Source organism: Crotalus tigris, unplaced genomic scaffold (assembly GCF_016545835.1).
Source record: "Crotalus tigris isolate CLP2741 ecotype Arizona unplaced genomic scaffold, ASM1654583v1 scf7180000023654.2194447, whole genome shotgun sequence".
NCBI classification, from domain to species: Eukaryota; Metazoa; Chordata; class Lepidosauria; order Squamata; family Viperidae; genus Crotalus; species Crotalus tigris.
Genome location: NW_024100101.1, coordinates 2,137,222 through 2,162,730, shown reverse-complemented (window position 1 = coordinate 2,162,730; position 25,509 = coordinate 2,137,222). Strand labels below are relative to the sequence as shown.

Sequence of the window (25,509 nt, the reverse complement as noted above, 5' to 3'; positions counted from 1 at the left end):
TTTTCTCAATCTCCCCTCTGAGGTATAATCATGTTTTTCTTTAAGTTTTCTCAACTGTTTCAGAACTTTTGTTGAGCAGCAGTCATAGGTGTCTGCAAGCCAAAAAACTCAAGATAGCGATGCAATTCAGATTAAAAAAAGGGGGTAGGGCTTCTATTATGCGTCAAGATTGAAAAGTCAAGATTGCAGTTGCCATCTTGACATTTTGGACATTCTCCTGTAGACATCCGCCCAACAATTCTCATCACCAGAATTCACTGTGGCAACATCTCTTATTAAGTATTTAATATGCTTTATTAATGTTTGATAACTCCTCTCCCTCAAAATGTATGAAACTGAACAATTTATTATTCCAGTAATTCTCAATTTGACACTCTCGATTGCATTAAGAGGACAACTTCCAAAATTCCCAGCCATTGAGGCTAGAGCAATTTTGGGACCTGTAGATCCATAAATTTGGATGGCACCAAACTGCCAGATGAAGCAAATACGTTTTGTTTGAAATAAAAGAGCCACAAAGTATTTGATTGCAATATTACTTTTTATTGCTTACACAGCACATCTTACTTCTCAGTAATGCCTAATAGATTTTATGTATCTGATCTAATTTTTTAGTATATCTAGCTTAATTTCTTACACTCCAGCTACATAATCTGGCTTTTTCAGATCTTCTGCACACGAAAGAATGCTAAACCTACATCATAGATGGTGGCTTGTAAGTTAGCAGGGCAATAAAAGGTGGCTACTCTTGTGCTTATGCTTTGCTTGAGATTAGTCGATTCTGGAAAGAGAAGGTAGCATCTCTGCCTTCATTTTTAGCAATGTTTCTGAACATACAATGGAATAATTGGGAGGCAGGAAGATTGAGATGTCCAGTTTCTTCCAAGATCTGTGTTTCTCTCCAAGATTTTTCTGCCTTCAGATCCAGTGAGTGGTAACATGACAACAGAAAGAACATAAAATAGAAACAGAAGAACAAAATAATACAGTACTGTATGAGTTTTTTTAGCATTTCATGGATTTCATTCCAGCCATCTCCAGATACGTTGACCTATAAATCTCATAATTCCCACCCAGGATTCATGCTGAGAAAGATTTCTGCATTCTCTGTCACCACTGTTGTTCTATCATCACTGGCACAACTATGAAATTTTGTGCTCTTTTGAAAAAACATGCTCCCATAGGGCTGTTTGCAGAAAAATCTGGCTGTGTAAATATCAGCATTGCAGTAATCAGCATGGATTTAATATAAGTTAAGTGTTGCAACTTTGTACAGTAGGTCAACATTACAAAATCCTCAATTGGCTTACTAAAGATATAGCTTCCAGAAATGTTGGATTTTCCCCTTCATGCCAATACATCTACAATGGCTTTTTGGGTTGTTGTTCTTTATGTATAAAGGAGGTTTGTGAGCCATCTACTGGTGATGGACAATTGATGAGAAAATGTCCACAGTTTCCTCAACTGATTAGTCTTCAAGAGAAAGCTTTGGTTGCTAGTAGATATTTGCAATTTATAAGACAGAGGTGAATTGAGCTGGCTGTAACAGGTTCTCCACATATTTGACAATTAATTTTGGCACATAATTTCCTCTTTTGATGTAACAAATTCTTTCCAGTTTTTTCACTCTTACTCTCAACCTAACCGTTATTTCAAACTCTTCTGTCCACTAATATATTGTCAATAACATGTCCATATTAATCATTAAAATATTAACTATTGTGCCCAACTATGTAATCCTTTTTCTGATCCAACATTCTTATATCTGGTATGGTTTCAAAATATAAATATAGTTTCAAAATATAAATTCAAAAATATAAGAGATTTTTGGACTGGCTTTTGAGTACAGAATACAGAATTGAAAGGAACCTTGGAGGTCTCCTAATCCACCACCTGCTCAAGCAGGAGACCCTGTACCATTTTGGACAAATAGCTCTCCAATCTCTTCTTAGAAACTTCCAGTGATGGAGCACCCACAACCTCTGGAGGCAAAGCATTCCATTGATTAATTGTTCTCACTGACAAGAAATTTCTCCTTAATTCTAGGTTTGGTCTCTCTTTGTAAGCTTACATCTGTTACTTCTTATCTTGCCCCTCATGTACTAGATTAGATATCCCTGAAGGAGCAGAAATGGCATTGCAAAGTAATTTTGATAGCCTAGTTGTGAATTCTGGTTTACACAGTCTCTCCAGACAAAGAGAGATAGTGGGATTGCCCATCTGCACTTCAAGCAGCTACTCATCATGAAAAGACTGCAGGAGTCATAAAGTTAGGGATTGAAGGATTTCAAACAAGCTGACAGCTGTAATACAGCTTATATGGCGGTAAGATTTGCAAAAGCCTCACTTTCTTAATCATTATCAGATGTAAATATTTTACAGCTATAGAGAGATTTTCTGAGCAACAAAATAAAAAAAAATACACTCAGTGAGTTAGCATTGTTTCTGGAAAAAGAAAAAAAATCTAAATTTTCAGCAAAAAAGTTAAGAAGAATTGAATCTCTTAAAACAGTTAAAGGGAACAGTAGTTTTTGAAAAATTAAAGTTTGGTGAAAGTACTCTTAACATGTTAGAAATAAAGAGACAAATGAACCTGGCCTTGATGAGAAAGTTATTTGTGTAGCATTAAGCAGTGTAGAAAAGACCTTCACGTGCTGCTCCTCCAATGGGATACATGCCATGATCTGCCAGTATGCCCCCCCCCAATTCTATGAAAAATGGGACAAACTTTTCACAAAAGAATTAATCGATATATTTGACATCAGAAGCAAAAAAAGATTAAAATCAAAACATTTTACCTTCCCAGGAGATTTCATAACAGATGCCCATTTTACACAATAGAACTATACCAATATTAGAGTGAGAAACTGCCTAATTCACATATTCAAAATGTTCCAGGCTATTCAGAAAGTCTTAACCAACACAATAGGTTTTTAACTCATTACAATCATATTGACCTGTCATTTGCTTCATGCATAACCTGCACCTGCACACACACCCCTTTTCCACTCTGTACATCACCCCCTTCCTTTAAATCCTACATTGATTTAACCATTCATATGCATTTGGTGAAGTGAGCCGTAGCTAACAAAAGACTTCTAACAGAATTCATTAGTTAGAAAAGCTGCTACTACACTCTAATTTAATTCTTTCACTAAGAATAATTTCAGCTTTACCAGGAAGTTAGATGGCTAGAAGACTGGAAATCGCTTAATTTATCTTTCTTTGCTTTAACACACTGTCCTCACTTTCATTAGCAACCTTATCCTCATACAAGCAAAATTCAAGAACTTGTTTTGAAGACTCTAATCTTTGAATTTTGGAGCTATTTGTAGTTGCACACCTAGCAGCTTAAGACGCACTGGCTTCAGCTAATAATATATTATACCAACCTTCTAACCCTCCAAACTTGGTGCCCTCCAGAGTTGTATGAACTATAATTTTCAAGGTTGATAGCTAACAAAAAAAGTCTAAGCATTGTAATTGCAAAATATCTGGAGGCAGGCAATTGACACAATTAGTATACCCTGAAACTATCTCCTGTACAAATAGTTCAAGCTTCAGTATAGTTACTTCTCACTGAATTGGTTTCCTTCCCTCACACTCAGAGGTTGATGCCACTCCTTAGTAAAGTGGAGTTTTTAATGACATTTAATGACATTAAATTACATTTAATGAAACTTACTGCTTCTTTCTTCTCTGACTCAATAGTAGCACCTTTAGATCTTATGGCAGACTGCTTGCATTTTTCTCTTGATATGTCTGACAAAGGACCTTGTGAGAAGCAAAGAAAGAATGAGTAATCAGTAATGGATAAACATCAGAAGTACAAAAGAAATCTTTTGGCAAACATCTTCTGGGGTCTTTAGAAAAAAGACTCTCGAATATTATATTAGTCACCTATAGCAGGGGTCCCCAACCCTGGTCCACTGACTGGCACGGGTCCACAGCCTGTCAGAAATTGGGTTGCACAAACAAGTGAAGCCCCATCCGTGCATGTGCAGGTTGCAGGCACTGCATGAAACCACGGTCCCCTGGTCCACGGAAAAAACGCTCCTTACAGAATTGGTCCGCGGTGCCCAAATGGTTGGGGGCTGTTGATCTATAGAATTAACTGTTTTCCATAAGGGTCATTCCATGTCAAATGGTCTGGGGGTCCCTGCTCGACCATCATGGATTTTGATGAAATCTGGAGCAAAGTTGGCCGAAAATATGCTTTCCAAACTGCAGGCTTGGGATCCTGAACCAAGAAACCCACCCGTGGCTGGTGTTGCACGGCTATTGGGCGTGCCCCCTATGGCGATGGGGTTGCTGGTTCAAGTGCCTGAACTGGTAGTGACAATGTTACCGTGGACCAACGCAATATAATAATAGTAATGATGTTTATATAAAACAAACAAGACAAAAAAATAATAGAATACATGTGAAGTTGCCATAGCAATTTCCTCAACTTTGTCCCTATTTTTAGGGCTTTATACGTCAGCAATGAAAAACCAACCCTACTTTTTTAGGGGGGTTGAAATATTCTCTTTCTAATGAGAATGATTTAACAGAGTCTCCAGAAGGTCTTTTTTTGTAAAAGCAGACTGAAAATACCCTATTTTGGTGTTTTTACAAAAAACATCAAATTTATGCTCAATTTGTAAACTATTGTAAAGCAGTAGGAGAATGAAATTTTATATTTAAAAAGCTTGTGTTGCTAAGTTATTACATGCAAAGTTTCATGTTTATCATACCTTTCCTTCCAGAGATATAAAAAGCCAAACTTTAAACTTTTTTTTGAGCCACAATATTTTTGGCCAACTTTGCTCCAAATTATCTAGATGGAGATTGCTCATGAGAATGTGTTTATTATTTTGTTTTATAGAGCACAAAAAGTTGTACAAGATGGCCAGGTTTTGTTTCTCTCAACAAAATATTGCCGGAGATATTATGTCTCAAAGTTGCTGGAATCTCAGAGTCATACTGTAGAAGGCTGCAGTGTGGGGTCAAACAAATGACTATATCTCCGCAAGTATTGCATCGGCAAACGTAACACTTTACCAATATTCATTGGGGACATGTGTGCATGTTCACACAAAATTTCATCAAAATCCGTGATGGTCGAACAGGGCACTTTTTTGAAATCAGACCACTTGACATGGAATGACCCATAATTCATTTAAAATTGGGAAATATAATCAGAAAACTGTATCTCACTGATTTTAGCCATGTCATGCGGGGGAACTTACTGGAGAAAGCAATTATGCTTGGAAGAGTTAGCGCTAAAAGGAAACCAGGTTGCCCAAGAACACGGTGGTTGGACACCATCAAAGCTGACACCAGCCAGAGCATAGAAAAACTCAAAGAACTAGTGCAAGATCAGAAGACATGGAGAGACCTGGCCCAGAGAATTGTCAAGAGTCAGACACGACTGAATGGATATCATCATCAATCATCATCATCATCATCATCATCATCTATGTTAGTTGCAAACGTGCATTACTTAAGATATAGTCTTCTAAGGGAGAGCCAGAATTATAATTGAAATTCTTATAGACTGGTGAATTTACAAGAAGCAGTCTCCTGGAATGAATGAAACACACGCACACAGACAGTTGATTCTTTATGTGTCATCAAGTCAATAACATATACTGCACTCTTGGAGAAGGATCGGTCCCTAACCTTGTCCCTCAGGCCTTCCAATATAGATGTAGTCCAGTCATCCATCTTGTTGCTGCTTGTCTTCTTCTTCTTCTTTCCACCTTTTCCAACATAACTGACTTCTTAGGATACGCGCGCACGTGCACACACACACACACACACACACAATCTACTGTTGTGTCCTTTGTTATAAGGTCCACTCTTTTTGCATAGGCTTGCTTAGTTGACAGTCTTAAATGCATGGTGAGGCAATGTTGTTGTTTTCCCCAGCTTGGCTTTTTGCAGAGCTTAATGCTGATTTGGGACTAAGAGAGAGTGCTTGACCCAAAGCCAATCCATGAGCTTCCTTGCCTAAGGGAGAATAAGAATCTGGGCTTCTCCACTCCAATCTAGCACTTCAAATAATATACTCCACTGAATCTCTAGATAGATGAGACCCATCTAGAAATTAGACCTATGCATCTCAATCAAGTGCTGAACAGTTGGATGATTGGATAGACAATAAAAATTAAAGGTTTTACTACTGTTCTTACATTGATTCAAATACATGAAACATATCTGAAATATGTAAATCTGTCATAAAGGCTGTTAGCTTTCAACACATGACAGGTATGTTGCCTATTTAGCACGTGAACGGGCAATATTCTCCTATCTGAGCAATTTGGAAGATAAATTAACTGGTCAAGTTCAAAGGCCACAGGAGAAATGGTTAGTAGTTCAGTCTTGGGATGGGGGCCTAGAATGATTTAAAAATTCTTGAATGATAAAGAAAAACAAACCAACAAAACAAAATAGAGGAATTATGTTGGCAAAATGTGGCAATTTGCCTCTGCATGTAGGTGATACGATCTTGAGACTGCAAAACAGGTGTTGTGGATCACATATGGCATGTTGTTTGTTACTTTGCCAAATTTTGTTTTAACAAATCTGTTTTAATTACATTCCTAATGTATTTATAGTGTAGACAGCTGACAGAGATTCCTGCAAACCACTATATAGTGATATAACTGGGTAGAGAGAGGAAAGGAGCAGAAAGGAGTTGTGGTGGCACAGAATACAATCCTTAGCAGTTGTCAACTATTATTTCTAATTTACATTTTTTAGTGAAGAAATAATGGGAGTGGTTTGAAAAATAACAGAATAACTGAGTTGGAATGGGACAACTTGCCGCAGCCAACTCACTACGGCCTACTCACCATGGCCATTTCACCATGGCCACCTTGCTGCAGGACAACTTGTCACAGTCAACTCACCATGGGACAATTTAACATTTCAGTTTAACTATTTAAAATAAATGAAAAAATATTTTAATTTTTGTCATTCACATTTCATATTGTCCCTTCTTTTGCATCCTTTTTAAAAAAATGATTCTGTCCCACTATTTCTTTGATATTAGTGTAACTCTTGTCCCATAGCGAATTCTCCCGTGAAAGTTGGCCATGGCAAGTTATCCCACAGCGAGTTGGCTGTGTCGAGTTGGCCATGGCGAATTGTCATAGACCCCCCTTCAAGGTCTCCTAGTCCAAGCCAGTGCTTAAGCAGAAGCTGGATCCCAGATCCACATAAGCCAGTCCCAATCAGAGCACCCTGATTACTGTGTTATTCTAGATGTGTTGGATTGCCCATTATTGGGGGTGGTAGTCAGATTATACCCCATCCCTAAATACAGCATAAATGTTTCCATACTAACCTATTGAAAGCTTGGGGATTGGAATAGGCAGTGGATCACCAATTGGCATTTGGATTCCAGGCATCTGAATTTTTATCATTGTCTTCTCTGACCGTTCAGGAGCATAATTCAAACCTGCAAAATAAAAAATATGTCTCTAAACAAAATGTCAAAGAGTGTTGTGGATTTAAAATTGCATAAAATTCCAGGGATTATAGGTTGCTTCATCTGATAATCTTATATGTATACCAATCAGTATAGGGGAAAGAAGGGAGGAGAAGAAAGAGGGAAATGGTTAAAGATATAAGAGAAAGAATTACTGACAAATAGTGACTGTAAGCAAAGCTATAGTTAGGTGTGACACAGAAATTCTTGCCCTGCATTTGTGCGTTGTTTGTTTAATTCATGAGAGAAAGATGCTTGTTGTTAGTTGAGGCTAACACAAGTTGCAGCTCAACAACTTGGGACAAAAGACCTGAATTTACTTTTGAAACAAATCCAATAAGATCCAGATAATCCTTTCAACATTTATTGTATGCATAACCTTCTCTGTTTCAAATTCTGTAACCCTTGAATCCGTTTCAAATTCTGTAACCCTCCAGATTTGCTTTGAGATTTTACAGAAAGAATCTGGTAATACACTTTTCATCTAACAAATGTTATGAAAAGGCATAAGCTTTCATAAAAATTGTTTGGTTATCCAGAGGCAGGTTACATGTCAAGATAGATAAAATTCTCTTAATGTGTCCGGGAAATCTAGCTTCCTTGTGTCAGAGGAGAGCTGTGTTGGTGTATAATGGCAAAAAATCAAAAGTATGATAGCACTCTTTCCTCCTAGCAAATTTTATGAAAAGGCATGGAACTGCGACTACCAAAAGCTTATGTCTTTTCATAATTTTTTTTAATTAGAAAAGGTGCCACCAAACTTCTGATTTTTTTTGTTGTTATTGTGGTGACGTTCAGAATCATGCATGATCGATTCTAGAAAAATCTGCAGTCCATTGTTTGGCACAGAGCTTCAATTTTCAAGGACTACTTGAGGTATTCTCTATGGTGGTACAGATAGAAGCATTGGTGAAGAATAAAAAAACAAAAAATGATTATTTAAATTTTGCTATCCTTAAAACAGCCCCTCCTGTACCATCCTCTCTCCACCTTTTCTAATTTCTCCCCCAATTGTGAATTGCAAGCATATATTTGTAAAGTTGAGTCTGAGGGTTTTCCCCAATTTGAGACTTTTCAGAAAGAGGATTCTGGCATGCCCCCATGTTTAGAGGGAACAAGTAGATAAAGGAGGGCCTTGAGTCCTTCTCCATTTCTCTAGGCCTCCACTGCTTACTAGCCTAACATTCTTCCTCAGAAGCTGCAACATGTGGAAACACTGGTGTAGATTTATTTAAAAAAACAAAAACAAAAAACAACAACAAAAAAACAAAAAAAAAACACTTTATCCCACTTTGTTCCAATTAAAAGTGCCTTGTCAATACACAATTTTTCAAAAGTGTTGCAACATTGTATAATTATTATTTACTTTCTTTTTTAAATTACGTGCTCCTCAAGTTGTGCTTAACTTTTGGTGATTTCAGGTTTTCCCGGAAATAGTACAGAGGTGGTCTGCCTCTGCTTTCCTAGAGGAAATATTTTGATTTTCCATTTTAGTCTAACCGTCCTGGTATTCCACATCTGTCTCCCACTCAAGTGCTAACCAAATCACTCTGTGCTTAGCTTCCAAGCCCAAACAAGATGAGCTACATGCTGCCCCTTAGGTGTTTTTCTATTAAGTTACAGCTATATTATAAAATTCAGAGAACAAAAATATACCCAAAGTTTGAGGCAGATGTGCATAAGATGGGGGTACTTTGAAATACTTACTTTGGATATGGATTACTTGGTGAGAGTTGGTCAAAGAATGCTGTCTGAGACAACCAAATTGAGAAGAGATCTTCAACGAGTGAATATTGAACTGGCCAGGACAATCCAAGGAGATTTGTTTCAGCTTTTCGGCTAAGAGGGTAATATTGTCAGTAAATGGATTCTTCTCTATTTCACTTTCGGTCACCATAGCCTCAGTTCTTGAATTAAAACAAATAATAACAAGGTTGTTATATTCTATGATCCAACAGAAGTCTAAATTTCAGTTTCTCTAAGCCGAATGATTGTTGCTGAGGTTTAGCAACAACCCACATTGACATTGGCAATCTTTATGGGCTTCTTCCAAGTTTGTGTGGTTTATGGGTTGCCGACTGTTGGTCTTAAAGTGAAATTGTATTGACTAAAGATATAGTCTTCAGGGCTACCGCATTCTGAACTGAAAAGTATATAAACATATAAAATCAGCATGATTCAGCCATCTTTAAGCCCCATAAACCTTGACTTTAATCAAATATTTAATGCATTTCTGTTTTTTCTCTTTGAAATCAATTTTGAAAAAAAAATGAAATTGTTCCTAATCAGACCCTTTTCATTCATTAATTTATTCAATTTTAATACTGCCTTTATTACTTTATAAGTAACTTATTATGTCATGTTATTAATGTTATTACTTATTCATTTCAATGCCGTGGAATTCAGACAGGCTGATAGAATTTCCCCTCTAGAAAATTAACTGAATTATTTTTACTTCTCTCATCCTCCCCCCTGACAAAGGTTTTATTTCTGAAACTTGTACTTACCTAGAGAAAAGGACTGGAGATTATTTAAATGTTGTAGGAAAATGAGCGGTCTGAACGCTTCTGTGTATTTGCAATAAAGATTTAAAATCACAAAAGTTTGCTGTGGTTTTATGGGTAATTCTAGTTGCACAAAGCTGGAACCTGAGACACATAATGCTATCAGCTCCAAAAAATGACAGCTCATGATACTTCTACCGTTTTGATTGATGAACTTATTTACCACTGAAATCATATTTTGAAGATTTGCAAAACTGTTCTTGGTCCTTTGCTATTTCCGCAACATTAAAGTAATTGACAATATAAGCAAAAGTCAAACAGGTAGCTTTGTAAGGAATCATTGAAGCATTATATCTGCCTGATATTGGTTCTGTAGATTTGGTTTCAGAAGCAGAGAACAGGACAATAAAAACATTGCACTGGTTTGTAAAGAATGCACAGCTCAGCGTGACCTGGCTTGGAAATGAAGTTATTACACAGCTTCTTTTGTTTGAAAAGGAGCAAATCTTTGGGGTTAAGATTTGGGGGGGGGGGAGGGGAAAAGGCCAATAGGGAATAAATATCCTATTTCTGGAGAATGAGTGCTGTAAGTTGTCTTTGTCTTTGGAAGCTCTGATGTGGCAAATGGATTGCATGGAAGCATTCCTATTAATATCTGTTTTTGTTAAAGCTCCTGTTATAAAAGTGTCCCATATTACAAATCTATGAAATCACAGAAGATGGAAAAATAAATAAAAGTAAGATCTGCTGGTTAACAAAATACGTTTGGTTCCTTTCTCCTCTGTCACTAAACAGCAGTCCATCAGGCTATCTGACCTATTTCTCCTAGATATCAGAATGGTTATTAAAAGGAAAAGCACCTTATTATCTTCTCCCCTCTTTCTTTCTGATTTGGGAGTGTCTGAGTGGTCCAAAAAGCAAGATGGTGGCCACAATCATGAGATCAAAGTCTTGCTTACTTTTGATGTTTTGTGAGGAAGATTAAAAAAAAGGAGTGGGTTTTTGATTGCATACTTGTGGCCATCTTGGTTAGCCCCCACCCCCATGGACACTCATGTTTCTATTTGTTTTTCCTTATTCGTCATTTTTTTTTTAGATTGCAGGTCCAATTATAGTCCTTGCTAGGTGCTCTTGAAAGCTTTTGGGTTAAAGAGCAGACTAAAAAAGGTTCTGGATAAAATCAATACCTCTTCAGACACATTCATAGAATATGCGACTGAGGATCTGAATCCGTCATCTGAATTCTTATTGAAGAGCTGATTTTATGAAGCTGAATATCTATGGAGATTCTCGGTTATCCAGGTATGGTGGTCCCAAAAGTGCTTTTTTCTTTGAAGACGTTTCACTTCATCCTGGAGTGGAGAGACAATGGCTAAAATGATGACGAATGATGATACACACACATATCACAAATGTACGTACACATACACCCCGTATACACACACCTACGCCCAACTTACATATTGAATATAAGACTCAAATAAACTGCTGAATAGATAGAAGGAATGAAAGAGAGTACAAAGAGGCTTATGGTGGTGCTTTTTAACAAGTTCAAATAACTGTTTTGTCTAGTGCTGCTTTATAATTCAAATTCTTTTCAGCTGTACTTTTAGAAAGTGTTTAAACCAGGAGAAGTGGGTTCTAATCCTGCCTTAGGCACAAAAGCCGGCTGGGTGATTTTGGGCCAGTCACTCTGTCTCAGCTCAATCCTTCTCCCAAAGTGTTGTTCTGGGGAAAATAGGAGGAAGAAGGAATGTGAGGCATATTTGCTGCTTTGAGTTATTTATAAAATAATTAAGGGTGGGATAAAAATCTAATAATTAAATTATAATCTAGATGAACAAAAGGGAAGAAATTATTGTGTTTGTTATTTTTAATGCCATAATCATTAAAACCACAAAAATGCATGTCATGGTAGAGGTTGCTTGTACACATCAGCTTTGCAAGTCCAGCATTTCCCTTATTAAAATAATGCAATTATCTCATGACACACTCAGCAAAATTGGTGCCTTCTATCCATGAAGGGTTGAAATTCCAGCTTTGTTTTTGCATGCTATGTTTATTAAGAACAGGATAGAACAGAATTCTTTATTGGCCAAGTGTGATTGGACACACAAGGAATTTGTCTCCGGTGCAGAAGTTCACATTGTACATATAAACAGCAAGTAATAGGTCATAGGTTATAAATCACAGTTACAATCATTAATCATAAATTACAAACAACAATGGATAAATATTCTCCAATAGGAGAAGATAATAAGAAAGACTAGAAGATTAGACAGAGGAGAAATGAGACAGTGCTGTAGGAATTAAGTGTTCAGCAGAGTGATGGCATGGGGAAAAAACTACAGTAAAACCATCATAGTTGACCATCTCCCTACATTGACCATCTCCCTAAGTTGTCCTAATTTTCACAGACCATACATACACTATATGTACACAAACCAACCTCTCTTTACTGACCACCTCTGTAAGTTGTATCTTGACCACCTGGACCTTGAAACATGGTATTCATTTGCTCTCTGCAACCTGACCAGTTGAGTCTAATCTGCACCAAGAGCAAGAAAGTGAAATTGGTAGCAATGAATTTTTTCAAGAAGAATATCAAAGAATACAATATTTTTGACTTTGATTCGGCAGTAAAGATGACATCTTTAATGTTGCTGAGTGTGGACTCTTTTTCAAGGCGATGCCTGACAGAAGCCTTGTTATGAGGGGTGACAAATGTTAAGAGTGGAAAACTTTCTAAAAAATGTTTCAGTTTTGCTATGTGCTAGCTTGACCGGAGAGAAGCTAAAACTTTTGGTGATTGATAAATCGGCAAAGCCACTCATTCAAGGACCTACAGCCCAAAGATTTTCCCATCACCTGGAAATCTAACAAATCTGAATGGATGACCTATTTGAGTATTGATCGAAAAATGAAAAAGAAGAAACAATCTATTCTCCTTGTAGTGGACAACTGTCCTAAGCCATCCCCAGGTGAACCATCTTAAAAATATGAAACTTAAATTTTTGCCTCCAAACACTACATCAAATATTCAATCTCTTGACCAAGGCATAATCAAAATATTCAAAATTCACTACCAAGCCCAGCTTCTGCAGTGGGTCATTGCTAAAATGCAAAACCCCAACCCTATCCCTGACCCAGAAGCAATTTTCCAATCAGTATTGACTGAGGTACAACCCAGAGGAAAAGTGCTGAAAGCAACTGATGAAGCAGAAGAATTAAGTGAGGAGGACCCAGAAATTGCAGATAGTCATTTGCAGTGGAAAAATGCCTAGATATGCTGAGTGATTTCTTCACTTACCTTCATAAAAAGAATAAGAAACAGACTAAAATTGACTTTTTTTTTCCAGGAAGCATGATCAAACCATGAGAAAACAATACATACGTAAATGTATTGATTTTGTATGATACAGTATTGTGTGAACGATTTTTCTGTGTTTTCACTATGTGTGTTTCTGTATGACATTCTATAATATAAGCTGTACAATAAAATGAGGCACAGAGGGGGGAGGGAATTAGATGAACTATAGGATCCCTTCTAATTCCTACCTCCTGGGATTTAGTATTTACATTTATCTTTTGTTATTACTGGACTTGGATACGAAAACTTTATTATTTTGAACTTTGGTGTTGGAGAAGACTCCTGAGAAAACAAAGGAGAACCAAGAAAGCAAACCAATGGATCATCAAACAAATCAACCCAGAATTTTCAAGCAAGGCACAAATCACCAGGTACAAAATGTTCCTACTTTGAAACCCCTTACGTGACAACCCAGCTCTCTGGAGAAGGCTCTAATGCTGGAAAAGGGGAAAGAAAGAAAAGAAGAGGCTGATCAGCAATAGGTGGATGGATTCAGTTACGGTGATGGAGACATATTAGAAGACCATTAAGGACAGATGTCATGGAGGAAATCCATCCATATGGTTACTAAGAGTCAACCAGGACTTGATGGCACATGATCCATCCGTCTTATTAATTTACTAAATTTGTATGCCCTTGTACATCCATCCATAAATGTAATCCATCCATCCATCCGTTATTATAATTACCATTTAAGTAGGCTGCAGTTAAGCTAAAAGTGATGCAAATCAGCAAGCTCATGCAGGTAAAAACAGAAAGTGTGGGATATTTTTTCAAAACCCAGGAATGCAAGTGACCATCCCAGAGAAACTGTAGCTTCAGCCATTGAAACCTGCTCTCCTGGGGGAGGGAATTATGATCTATTCTAGCTAAATCCAACTTTCTGTTTGCAGGACTGGGCAATTCTACTTCCCAGAGCGTTTCTGTAAGTCGGTCAGGAGGATAATGCCCGTCATTCATCCCAGGATAAAAGGCTAGCCAACCCTCATGCAAAGTTTCAAAGACTTCATTGAAATTGCAGTGACTTACCTAGATTATTTCTTGGCATTACAGGCAGTCCTCAACTTACGAAGACAACTGAGCCCAAAATTTCTGTTGTTAAGTGAGTCTTGCCCCATTTTATGACCTTTCTTGCCACAATTGTTAAGTGAATCACTGCAGTTGATAAATTAGTAACCTGGCTGTTAAATGCATTTAGCATCCCCATTAATTTCGCTTGTCAGAAGGTCACAAAAGGTGATCCCATGACCTTGGGACACAGCAATGGTCATAAATGAGTCAGTTGCCAAGCATCTGAATTTTGATCACATGATCAATCGGATGCTACAAGGTCACAACTGTAAAAAAAACCAGTCATGTCAGAATCGTGCTCAGCGTTTTGGGCTGCGAAGGCAGCATTTTGGGTGGCAGAGGGCTGGGAGCCATTGCAGCTGGGAAGTTTCCTTCCCGTCCTGACCATCTTCAGAAGAGGAGGGGACGGTGTGCCCGAAAGAAGAAACGTGGCAAATGTGGAGGCCTAACATCTAGGCTAAAAGATAAACCATACAGAGTGTCACTTCCATCTATTTTGTTTGCAAATACTCACTCATTAGAGCCAAAAATGGATTACTTGAGGCTAGCTTTAACAACAAACTGGGAGGTGAGAAACTGCTGGGACATCATTGCAACAGAAACTTGGTTAAAGCCCTCTGTCCCAGATAGTGCTATTAGCTTAATGGGATTTTCAACATTTCGGCTGGACCGGAGTTTTGCTCTTAGTGGCAAATCCCGGGGAGGGGGTGTCTGTTTTTATATAAATGACAGATGGTGTAATAATGCCAAGGTGATTTCACATCTGTGCTCCTCTGATGTGGAGCTTTTGACCATCAAATGCAGACCCTTGTATCTGCCTAGGGAATTTTCTGTTATCATTATCATAGCTGTGTATATTCCCCCTGATGCAAACAGAGAAGAGGCCTTGAATGTTCTCTATCACACCATTAGTGACTTACAAACTAGTTACTCAGAGGGTGCGTTTATTGTAATGGGTGACTTTAACCAAGTTGATTTGAAAGCTACTCTTCCCCATTTCCATCAATATGTGGACTTTGCAACCAGAGGAAAGAAGACACTGGATCCTGCTTATTCTAACATCAAGAATGCATTCAGAGCTATCCCCTGCCTTCACCTGGGCCCCTCTGACCATCTCTCAGTGCTGCTTAATCCAGCATATAAACCTTTATTATTCAGAGTGAAACCTACAGTAAAGCAAGTGAGGGTTTGGGCAGAGGAAGCTACAGAAGCATTACAAGACTGCTTTGAGTGCACAGATTGGGGCATGTTTAAAGAAGCAGCAACTGATAAACCAACATATAAATGTTGAGGAGTATGCCATCACGGTGTCTGCATATATTCAAAAGTGCATAGAGGATGTCTGTGATCTTAAAAGCATTGTTGTGAGGACAAATGAAAAACCATGGCTTTTAAATCTGGCGATATGCTGGCATTTAGAACAGCCAGAGCTAATTTGAAAAGTGCCATAAAAGGTGCAAAGCCAGCCCACTGTCAGAAAATTCAGAACTTTTTTTAGGACCCAACTAACACCAGGTGCATGTGGCAAGGGATCCAGGTCATTATAGATTATAAGGTGGCTCCATCAAGATATAAAGATGACACAATCTTCGTAAACGAGCTGAATATATTTTTTGGCATTCCTGCTAGGAAAGCTGTGCCCCATCCTGATGAGCAAGTGCTAAGCTTTGATGTTACCTCTGTCTGGAAAACTCTGTGGAAAATTAACATTTGAAATGTAGCAGGCCCAGATAATATCCCTGGCTGGGTTCTTAGGGAATGTGCTGATGAGCTGGCTTGTGTTCTTATAGATATTTTCAATCTCTCACTGCAGTTGTCCCATTGTGTTTTAAGACAGCCATCATTTTGCCAGTGCCAAAAAAGTCCACAATTACAGGTCTCATTGACTACTGTCCGGTTACACATCCATCATTATGAAATGCTTTGAGAGGCTGATAAAGGACAGTATTGGATCTAGCCTCCCACCAGCATTTGACCTGCTTCAGTTTGCTTACCGACCAAATCGCTCTACAGAGGATGCTATTTCTTCTGTTCTTCATTTGAGCTTGGGGCACTTAGAGGAAAGAAATATTCATGTGCGTTTGTTGTTTGTCGACTTCAGTTCGGCATTTAATACAATCATTCCCCAGCATCTAGTAGACCAGTGATTCTCAACCTTTCTAATGCCGTGATCCCATAATACAGTTCCCCATGTTGTGGTGACCCCCAAGTGGGTGTGGCCACCAATAAGAGGGAGTCGGACAGCTAGGGAAAAGGAAAAAAAATGGCGGACAGCGTGGTTTGGCGACCCCCGTGAAATGGTCGTTTGACCCCAACTACTACAGTGGTTGAGAACCACTGTAGTAGACAAACTGGGCCTTTTAGGCTTAAACACTCCTTTGTGCAACTGGATTCTTGATTTTCGTACTAACATGCCCCAGTGTGTGCGAGTTGAAACAAGTATTTCTAACACCATTTTCTTGAGCACAGGTTCTCCTCAGGGCTGCATCCTAAGACCGCTGCGGTTCACCCCATTGACCCATGACTGCTGTGCTAGGTTTGCCACCAACCATATTGTGAAGTTTGCAGATGATACAACAGTAGTGGGTCTTATTCACGATGACAATGAGGGTGCTTACCTCAAGGAGATTGAGGGTTTGGTGAACTGGTGTAAGAAAAACAGCCTAGTTTTAAACATTGGAAAAACCAAAGAGATCATTGTCGATTTCAGAAAAGGCAGGCACAGCCACACTTCTCTGTGCATTAATGATTCACCTGTGGAAATAGTTACCAGCATCAAATTTCTGGATGTGCAGTTAACGAGTAGGCTGGCTTGGTTGCTCAACAGTGAGACACTGGTGAAGCGGGTACAGCAGCACCTGCATTTTCTGCATCGTATGAGAAAAGCATATCTTCTTTCCCCTGTCCTTACCACTTTCTACAGGGGGACCACTGAGGGCATCCTGTCATGCAGCATCACAGTCTGGTTTAGAAGCATCACTGCTTCAGACAGGAAGGCAATGGAGAGAGTGATGAGGATGGCTGAAAAGATCATTGGCAGTTCCCTCCCTTCCATCCCTCCCTTCCATCCAGGACATGGCACATAAGCGTTTTCACTCTCTGATTGTAAAGCTGTTAATTTAACACACCACTAAGAGAGAAAATGGATGAAGATCAGGAACAGATTCTCTTTATGTTGAAAGCAATTTATGAAACTATTCTTACAGCTACTGATGAAATGAGCCTCAGAAAAGAACAAGATGTCAGCCTAGATATACGAACCCAAACTTTGATTACAACTAAAGAATCAACTACATAGAATATAATAGAAGAAGTGGAACAATTAAATACTATGATAGAAGATTCAACTGATCAACAAACACAGTTAACGGAAAACCCAGAAAAGGGACTGACAACACTGAAAATGGAAAAGATTTTCTATACAAACCAGAAGAAACCTGAAAATCAAGAAGAACAGACCGAAGGGAAGATAAACATTTCAGGACAACTACATTGAGATAGAAAAATAAAGAGATGATTTGTTAGCCCTTCCAAAAAACTGGCGACTGGATGGCCTCTTTTATCTCAAACAATATGTATAATAACAGAGGGAGATCTATTTGATGACTTAAAAGCACGGATATGGAAGGCGAGTTGGCAAAGAAAGAAAGCTAGAATAAGGCTGAAGAAAACTGGGGTTTTGACTAGTTAGTAAGGATTAAAATAGAATATACTCAAATATGTGTACTTTGAACACTAGATTTTGTTATGAACTGAGATAAAGAAAACTTTGGTCATTTAAAACCTGGAAGTATAAATATTAAAAATTAAATTTGAATATTGATTTGTTTATAAAGGTTGAATGTAAAAGTAATTAAGATATATATAAGCTAAACATCTATTGATAAATGTAATAAATATGTTTTTACTTAGCTGATGTAATAAGAACTGTATTAGCTTAAATATGAGATAGTAGACATTAAGAGAAAAAGAGGAAGTATTTGATGTTGAAACAAGAGAAATTTTGGTTACTAAATTTAAGACATTTGGAAATTAATAGAAAATAAGAATGTTATACTGTATTATTAATTAAATTACGTAAGATGGTGAGAAATAGAATATATTCAAATAGATAAGATGTGTATCCTGAATATTAGACTTTACGATGAACTGTGATAAAGGGAACTTTGGTTACTTAAAACTTGGAAATTATAAATATTAAAATGTTAAATTTAAATATTAATGATAAACTAAAAATTAGGGAAAACTAATTAGGATATTGATTATTTATAAAGGCTGAATGTTAAAATAACCAGGATATATATAAAAATTATTGATAAATGTAAGAATGTTATTTTTATTTAATTGCTATAATAAGAATTGTATTAGTTTAAACATGAGACAGTAAATACTAAGGGGAAAAGAGAGGAAATATTTAATGTGGTAGTTTGAGACTTGTACTAAAGATACTTGTATGTCATTGAATTATTAACTCAGCCGCCACGTTGCTTTTTAAGTACTAAATGTAAAATTAGAAAATCAATAAAACATTAATATAAAAATGATATTTATGTTATTTATATGTAAGGGTGTAGATTTATACATATGTTGTATATAGCATGTTTAAATGTGTGCTATGTATGTGTATACTTTTAGAGCAAGCAACCAAATTTCATTTTTAATGTGTGCCAATGTGTCCACAGTAAAAAAAATGACAATAAAGGTTATCTTATCTTTTCAGTGCCGTTGTAACTTTGAATGGTCACTAAATGAACTATTGTAAGTCGAGGACTGCCTGTATTGGAAAGGGGGGAAATTAACCTGAAAAAAAAAGAGAAAAGAAAACTGGTATCAGTAGAGATCCAGGCACTAGATGCATCCAGAGGGGAATCGGAGGGGTGAAAGGAAATCACGGGTAATTTCAACCCAAGCTTCACACCAGAGCCACCTACCCGATTCCTGCTCCTTTACAACAGGGAGTCCCGGGACGCTTCTCCCGTTTTCCCCAAAGTCTCTCGGGCGCGCAGAAAACCTCTCGGACCCGCGCAGAGCCTTGGCGTTCCCGCCGCTCGGCTGAACAGCCTCGTCCGCGAGGTCTGCAGCAGAGGGCGCCGTCAGGCCCAACCCCGGCGCGAGCCCGGAATGAGGATGGGGAGGAGAGGAGGCTTTGGGAGAGCGCCTGCGTCTGTTTCCGGGCCGGCCGACCGGCCGCCGCAATTGCAATCTCTGCCGGGCTGAGGGAGCCGCGCGGCCCGCCCTCTCCTCGTCCAGTCGCGCGCGAGGCTGAGAGGGGCGGAGCCGTCCACGGGGAGACTATTTTCCCCCAGCCCCGGGCCAGACAAGCGAGCTGTCTCGTTCGGTGCTCGCGCGGAGAGGAGCCAGGCAGGCAGGCGCAGGCAGGCAGGCGGGCAGACGGGCGTCACTCGTCTCGACTTGGACGAGAGCCGCCATCGATCGCAGGCCACGCTGCGGAGGGGGCTCTGGTGTTGCCATGGTGAGTTCTCCTCCTTCCCCCCCCCCAGACTTTGATCTCGAGTTTGCATTTCTCTAAGCCCGCCGGGGTCGGCAGCGCCGGCTTCTTGTAAGCCCTTGCCCCTCTCCCCCGCGCCTATTTCTGTAACTTGCCTGAGAGTTCAGCCGCCCGATCGGCTTCTAAGCCGGTGTCTCGCCTCCTCAGTCCAACCCTTGTGATCTGCGGGATCTTTTGCATTCCGTGGGTTGTTCAGGGAGGTTGCAGTTCGACGCTCGAGGAAATGAAAGGCTGGTCGGTCTCGGATCTCTGTTTTTTTAGGTTTTTTTCTAAAAGCAAACCCAGGAAGGGAAAAGGATGCAAAGCAAAACAGTCGCTCTTCCTGGGTCAAATAGTGACGGGGACTTGAAGCGGGAGGGAAGCTTCTTTGTTGCTTTTCGTAAATCAAATGAGGACCTTCATTCAGCGCAATCCCTCTGGGTTTGGTTGGTGGTTCAGGCTAGCTCAGGATTCCTCTTCTATCCTGAAATCCCCCCCCCCTTAGAGTCGGCCTCCTTGCCTTACTCTCCACGGGTTACTTTACAGGTAGTCCTCAACTTATCACAGTTCATTTAGTGACCGCTCAAAGTTACAGCATCACTGAAAAAAGTGACTTGTGACCGTTTTTCACACTTACCACCATTACAGCATCCCCATGGACACTTGATCAAAATTTGGGCGCTGGGCAACTGGCTTGTATTTATGATGGTTGCAGTGTCCTGGGGTCACATGATCACTTTTTGTGATTTTTTTTTTGACAAGCAAAGTCAATTGGTTTCTGTAGTGCTTCCCACTGTTATTTATTCTATCTCTAACGTAACTGTGGCAAGAAAGGTTGTAAATTGGGGCAAAATTCACTTAACAACTGTCTCACTTTGGGCTCAATTATGGTTGTAAGTCGAAGACTACCTGTATTTTTTCTTTGTATTTATGTCCTTAAACAGTATATGCTCCCTTTCAAAGTCAGATTCCCCCAGGGGAGTTCACTAATAATCTAAAATCTCAGTATTGGAAATGTGTCCAGACTCATTTCTGTGTTTAAAAAGATTGGAGTTACAGAGGTGTTCTTCCTCCACCCTGAGATAATACAGTTTTTGCTGTGCCTGAAGAACAACCCGGTGCTTCCTGTTTTGTGTTTCATCTCTTGTGAAACAAGAAACAGGTTTTCCCCTAACCACTAAATGTGAGATGGAGAAAAAGCCTTGAAATACATTCATTTTTTGTCTACTTGTAGTGAATGTGATCCCAGCACAGAATTGCAGTACTGTAATTGGCATTCCTTTCTCTGGAAGTTTGGTTGAAAAGTTGAGAAAAACATCATGGGGAAATTCCAAGGCTACGGGGTGGGACATTTTTCAATGCAGAAGAGTTCTTGTTTCAGACGTTCTTTCATAACTAATGGGTGTTAATTACAAATACACAATTGTGCACATTTGGCAGTTTTGGCTAATGGTATTGGGATGTAGATTTTTCCAGTGCATATTGAATAATACCTATTATATCCATTACATTAATTTGCCTAGAAAAATTATCAGTTCACATGGTGTTGAACATGATCTTTATATGATTAAAAAACTGTTTGACCAGCTTAATAATTGTGGAGAAGAATTATTTTGGCATATTTCTTTTTCTGTTGTGGGGTGAAAAACATTGTAGAAACTGGTTTCATAGAGGTGTGTCTTATTTCTTCCTTTATTTAAGATTTTCTTCCCATATTATAGGTACTCATCAATGTGCAGTTATTCTTTTAGTGACCATTTGAAGTTAAAATGGCACTGAAAAAAAGCAACATGACTGTTTTTCAAATAACTGTTGCAGCATTCCCATGGTCACATGATCAAAATTTGGACACTTGGCAACTGGTTCATATTTATGACAGTTGCAGTGTCCCAATGTCATGTTGACAAGCAAAATCAATGGGGAAGCCAGATTCACTTAACAACCATGTTACTAACTTAACAACTGCAGTTATTCACTTAACAACTGTGCGAAGAAAGATTGTAAAGTGTGGCAAAACTCATTTAACTGTCTCGCACAGCAACAGAAATTTTGTGCTCAGTTGTGGTTGTAAGTTGAAAACTACCTGTATCAACATTTTTAAAATCCCAATGAAAAGTAGTTGCATACAGCTGCTTTATGCCACACTGCTTTTTGTCTAAGTGATTAAGCCTTGTAAATGCTTAGTGTTGATAGAATACTTTAACTTGAGTTCCTGCAGAGAAACTGATATATTAGGAAGGTATTTAATACAGATTTGGGTTAAGGTTTTGGGTCTTGTTCGTGTTTCAGTGGGGAACTATCAGTAAATCATGTATAACTTCCTTGAGAGCCATGATGAAGAATTGGTGAGATATCGATGGATTAAAATACATGCTTTGAAGTGTATACTTGGTCTGTTGCACTTTCCCACCAAATTGGCATGTGCATTCAGGGTAAGCTTGGTGATTGAAGAGGCATGAATAGATGATGTTGTAATCCTCCCAGAGTTGCCTTGCAGCAAGATGAGTGGCAAAGAAATTTGATAGATAGATAGATAGATAGATAGATAGATAGATAGATAGGAAACTGGCCATGACTGAAGCTGCAGAGCAGTTCTCAAAAATGGGCTGAAGAAAGTGAATTGATGTAACAATGTCGAAATTCTTTTAGTAATGCAGTCTGTTGAACAGCAAACCTTAAAAGTGTTGCCCAATCATGCTGTGTTCCTGATACTTGTTGAACCATTTCTTTGCCAGTAAGGCTTCCCTAAGCCATGTGGAGGATAAGGCTGCTTCAAAGAAAATGTGATCTACTTTGCTAATTAGCTGTGTAAACATTGCCTTTCAGTTGCACAATTTTGTTTCTCATCATGATAATTTGTTTTTAAAAGTGCTGAAAAATGATATGGGACAGTTTTTCATTAAGTCTGCATTTTCTGCGTCTCATGAGAAAAGTACATCTTCCTTCTCCTGTTCTTACCACTTTCTATAGATAGGGGTGTCAAATTGCTGGCCCACGGGCCGGACATGTCATGCGGAAGCCACGCCACCCCATTGCTGGCAATGGCAAAACTCTCCCGATACGTTGCGCAACATCATGTGACGTCGCAAGTTTGACATGTCTGCTACAGAGGGACGATCAAGAGCATCCTGTCATATTGCATTATGCGTGGTTTGAAGGTCCTGCTTCAGTCAGGAAGGCAGTGCAGAGAGTGGTGATGATGGCAGAGAAGATTTTTGGTAGTTCACTTTCTTCTATCTAGGCCAGTGTTTCTCAACCTTGACAATTTTAAGGCATGTGGACTTCAACTCCCAGAATTCCACAGCCAGCATTGCTGGCTGTGGAATTCTGGGAGTTGAAGTCCACATGCCTTAAAATTGTCAAGGTTGAGAAACACTGATCTAGGCCATGGCATATAAGCGATTTTTGAGCAGGGACCCAGGATTGTCTAGGATGCTGCATATCTTCTTCACGACCTGTTTTCCTTGTTCCTTGATTTTTTTTATTTAAAAAAAAAAAACAGTTTAAACTGTTAGCACAATGATAAAGTTTTCAAAATATATCTATAGTGTAGTGAAGTATGAATGAGCAAAGAACCAGATATAATTTTTGAGTGTTGTTTACTGTTTCGTATAAAAAGAGAAAAGAAATAAAAACAAAAATATTGAAAAATGTATTGTCTCTCTGTAATACTAATAGTCTTACATGCATCTCATTTTACAATTGAAGTCACTTTAAACATTGAAGCCATTTTATGCATCAATAGGAAATTAAATTTACAATCTATTGTATGCAGTGCAGATCTCCAAAAAATTCTGCAGTGATATCCTTATGTGAATTGCAGTTGGAATACATGTTCTTCAGAACCGAGGACAATAGATGTCCTTCCACAGTGTAGTATCGGTACTGCGCATCATAAAAACACGCAGGATCCATTTTCTTCCCAACTGTACATTCTTCAAAAGAGCATGAGTAACATCTCTGAGTCTACTCTCTAATTAGTGGTTTTTTTGTAGTTTACTGTCTTGTGGGTACACACAATTGATACTTTGTGTGGATTTATTTAAAAAAAATGGGAATATCTTTTGATCAAGGTCTCTCTCTCTCTCTCTCTCTCTCTCTCTCTCTCTCTCTCTCTCACACACACACACACACACACACACACACACACACACACGCGGACAAGGATTTGTTGTTAATGGGCACCTTTCTCAATCTATTCAAGCAGAGACTTTCTAGGGGTAGGGAATGATGGCCCTTTTATGACTTGTGGACTTCAACTCCCTGAATCAGCCATGCTCAGGAAGACATTTAAGATGTATGTTGGAATGAAGCAAACTAAAACAGGGCTTAATTTACATTTAACAGTTTCTCACTGAGAGGATAAACTGTCAGTCACATAATGTACAGAGAGTTTTTATCTCTACATAAAAAGTAGTATTCTGGAAAACATAAGGATCTGTTGCAAACCACAGTGATGTTAAAATAAGGACATATGCATCATGATGTCAGTGTGCAGATAAAGCATGTAAGTTGCATCATTTTTGTGATGATGTTGTGCTTGTGTTGAAATTTGCTTTGTTTTGCTTTCTCTGGGGGTGTCCACATTGGGAAACCCCATCTTCTCCCTGTTTATGTAACTATCACTTGTAGTACAGACAAACCATATGCTAGGTTCATACAGGCAGTCCTCAGCTTAGGACTGGTTGCTTAGTGACCATTCAAAGTTAGAACGGACACTTCCTCCTGTGGCTATTTACAACCCATATTGGATATTTCAAAGGCCGGGCCATCCACCATATTGGGCACTTGCAACTGGCTATTTGCAGTGTCCTTGGTCACGTGATATTATATATTTTTTTTCAGAAATCAGCATTAACAGCCATGGTGTTTGTTTAACATCTGATGCAAAAAAGGTTGTAAAATCAGACATGGTCACATGGCAATCCATTTAACAACTGTCATAACTTACTACCCTAATTCTGGATTCAATTATGATAATAAGTTGAGTGTAACGGGTAATTTGAAGATGAAAGAAATAAAAGGATCAGCATTTAAAGAGAATGGACTTTAAGATCATCTCTTAATAACTGCCTCAAATCTGCTAAATGTGTTTGTGTTCTTAAAATATATTATTCTGATATCTTCTTTCTGACTTGCAGGTCCTTTTGTTTAACTGCTGGATATCATTCATTAGACAGATATTCAGGTTTTGACTTTGGTTATGGAAGTTTGAGTTCTTTTTGAGGTTGAGTTTTGTATTAAGAATTAAAACGGCGTGATAAAAAACTGAAGATAGGTGTACCGTAGTGGTGAAGGGAATAGATACAGGATATTCCTGTGGCGTTTTTTATTCCCATCCACAATATCTATGAGATGCCATGCTACCCATCTCTAATATGAAATTTTCTCTTACGCTTCTTAATCAGCAGCTGTCATTGTTATTTTCAAAGCAGATACACTTCCAGGTATGTATTCAGTATTTGGATATTGGGGAAAAAAAGAGTATTTCATTTGCACCAAATTTTGTAATTTCTGCTACTTTTCTGTCACCAGTTTTTAGGACTTTCTACCGGTAACCAGTAGCTACCGAACTATACTAGCAACTTTGAAGGATAGA

General features: G+C 38.6%; 2 protein-coding genes across 8 annotated transcripts in view; one reads left to right on the top strand and one right to left on the bottom strand.

Annotated features, from left to right (window-relative positions):
* Positions 1-522: 522 nt before the first annotated feature.
* On the bottom strand, positions 523-19,525 carry LOC120297652. Of its 7 annotated transcripts, none has more exons than XM_039320516.1 (6): positions 19,354-19,525; positions 11,169-11,333; positions 9,185-9,384; positions 7,334-7,447; positions 3,686-3,774; positions 523-943 (listed from the first exon to the last, which is right to left on the bottom strand). In XM_039320516.1, exons 2-6 carry the CDS (start codon positions 11,180-11,182, stop codon positions 755-757), a joined length of 606 nt encoding a protein of 201 aa, XP_039176450.1. In that variant the 5' UTR covers positions 11,183-11,333; positions 19,354-19,525; the 3' UTR covers positions 523-754. The 7 variants fall into 7 exon arrangements, with proteins under 7 accessions (XP_039176450.1, XP_039176451.1, XP_039176454.1 ...); XM_039320517.1 differs by lacking the exon at positions 19,354-19,525 and adding an exon at positions 12,431-12,568; XM_039320520.1 differs by lacking the exon at positions 19,354-19,525 and having other exon boundaries at positions 523-968; positions 11,169-12,419.
* Positions 19,526-19,737: 212 nt separating this feature from the next.
* Positions 19,738-25,509, top strand: part of SGPL1 (sphingosine-1-phosphate lyase 1) — a 61,603-nt gene continuing 55,831 nt past the window's right edge. Inside the window, exon 1 of the mRNA XM_039320513.1 lies at positions 19,738-19,895. Coding sequence (XP_039176447.1) covers positions 19,893-19,895 — 3 coding nt within the window. The 5' untranslated portion in view covers positions 19,738-19,892. The remainder of the gene's footprint in view (positions 19,896-25,509) is intronic.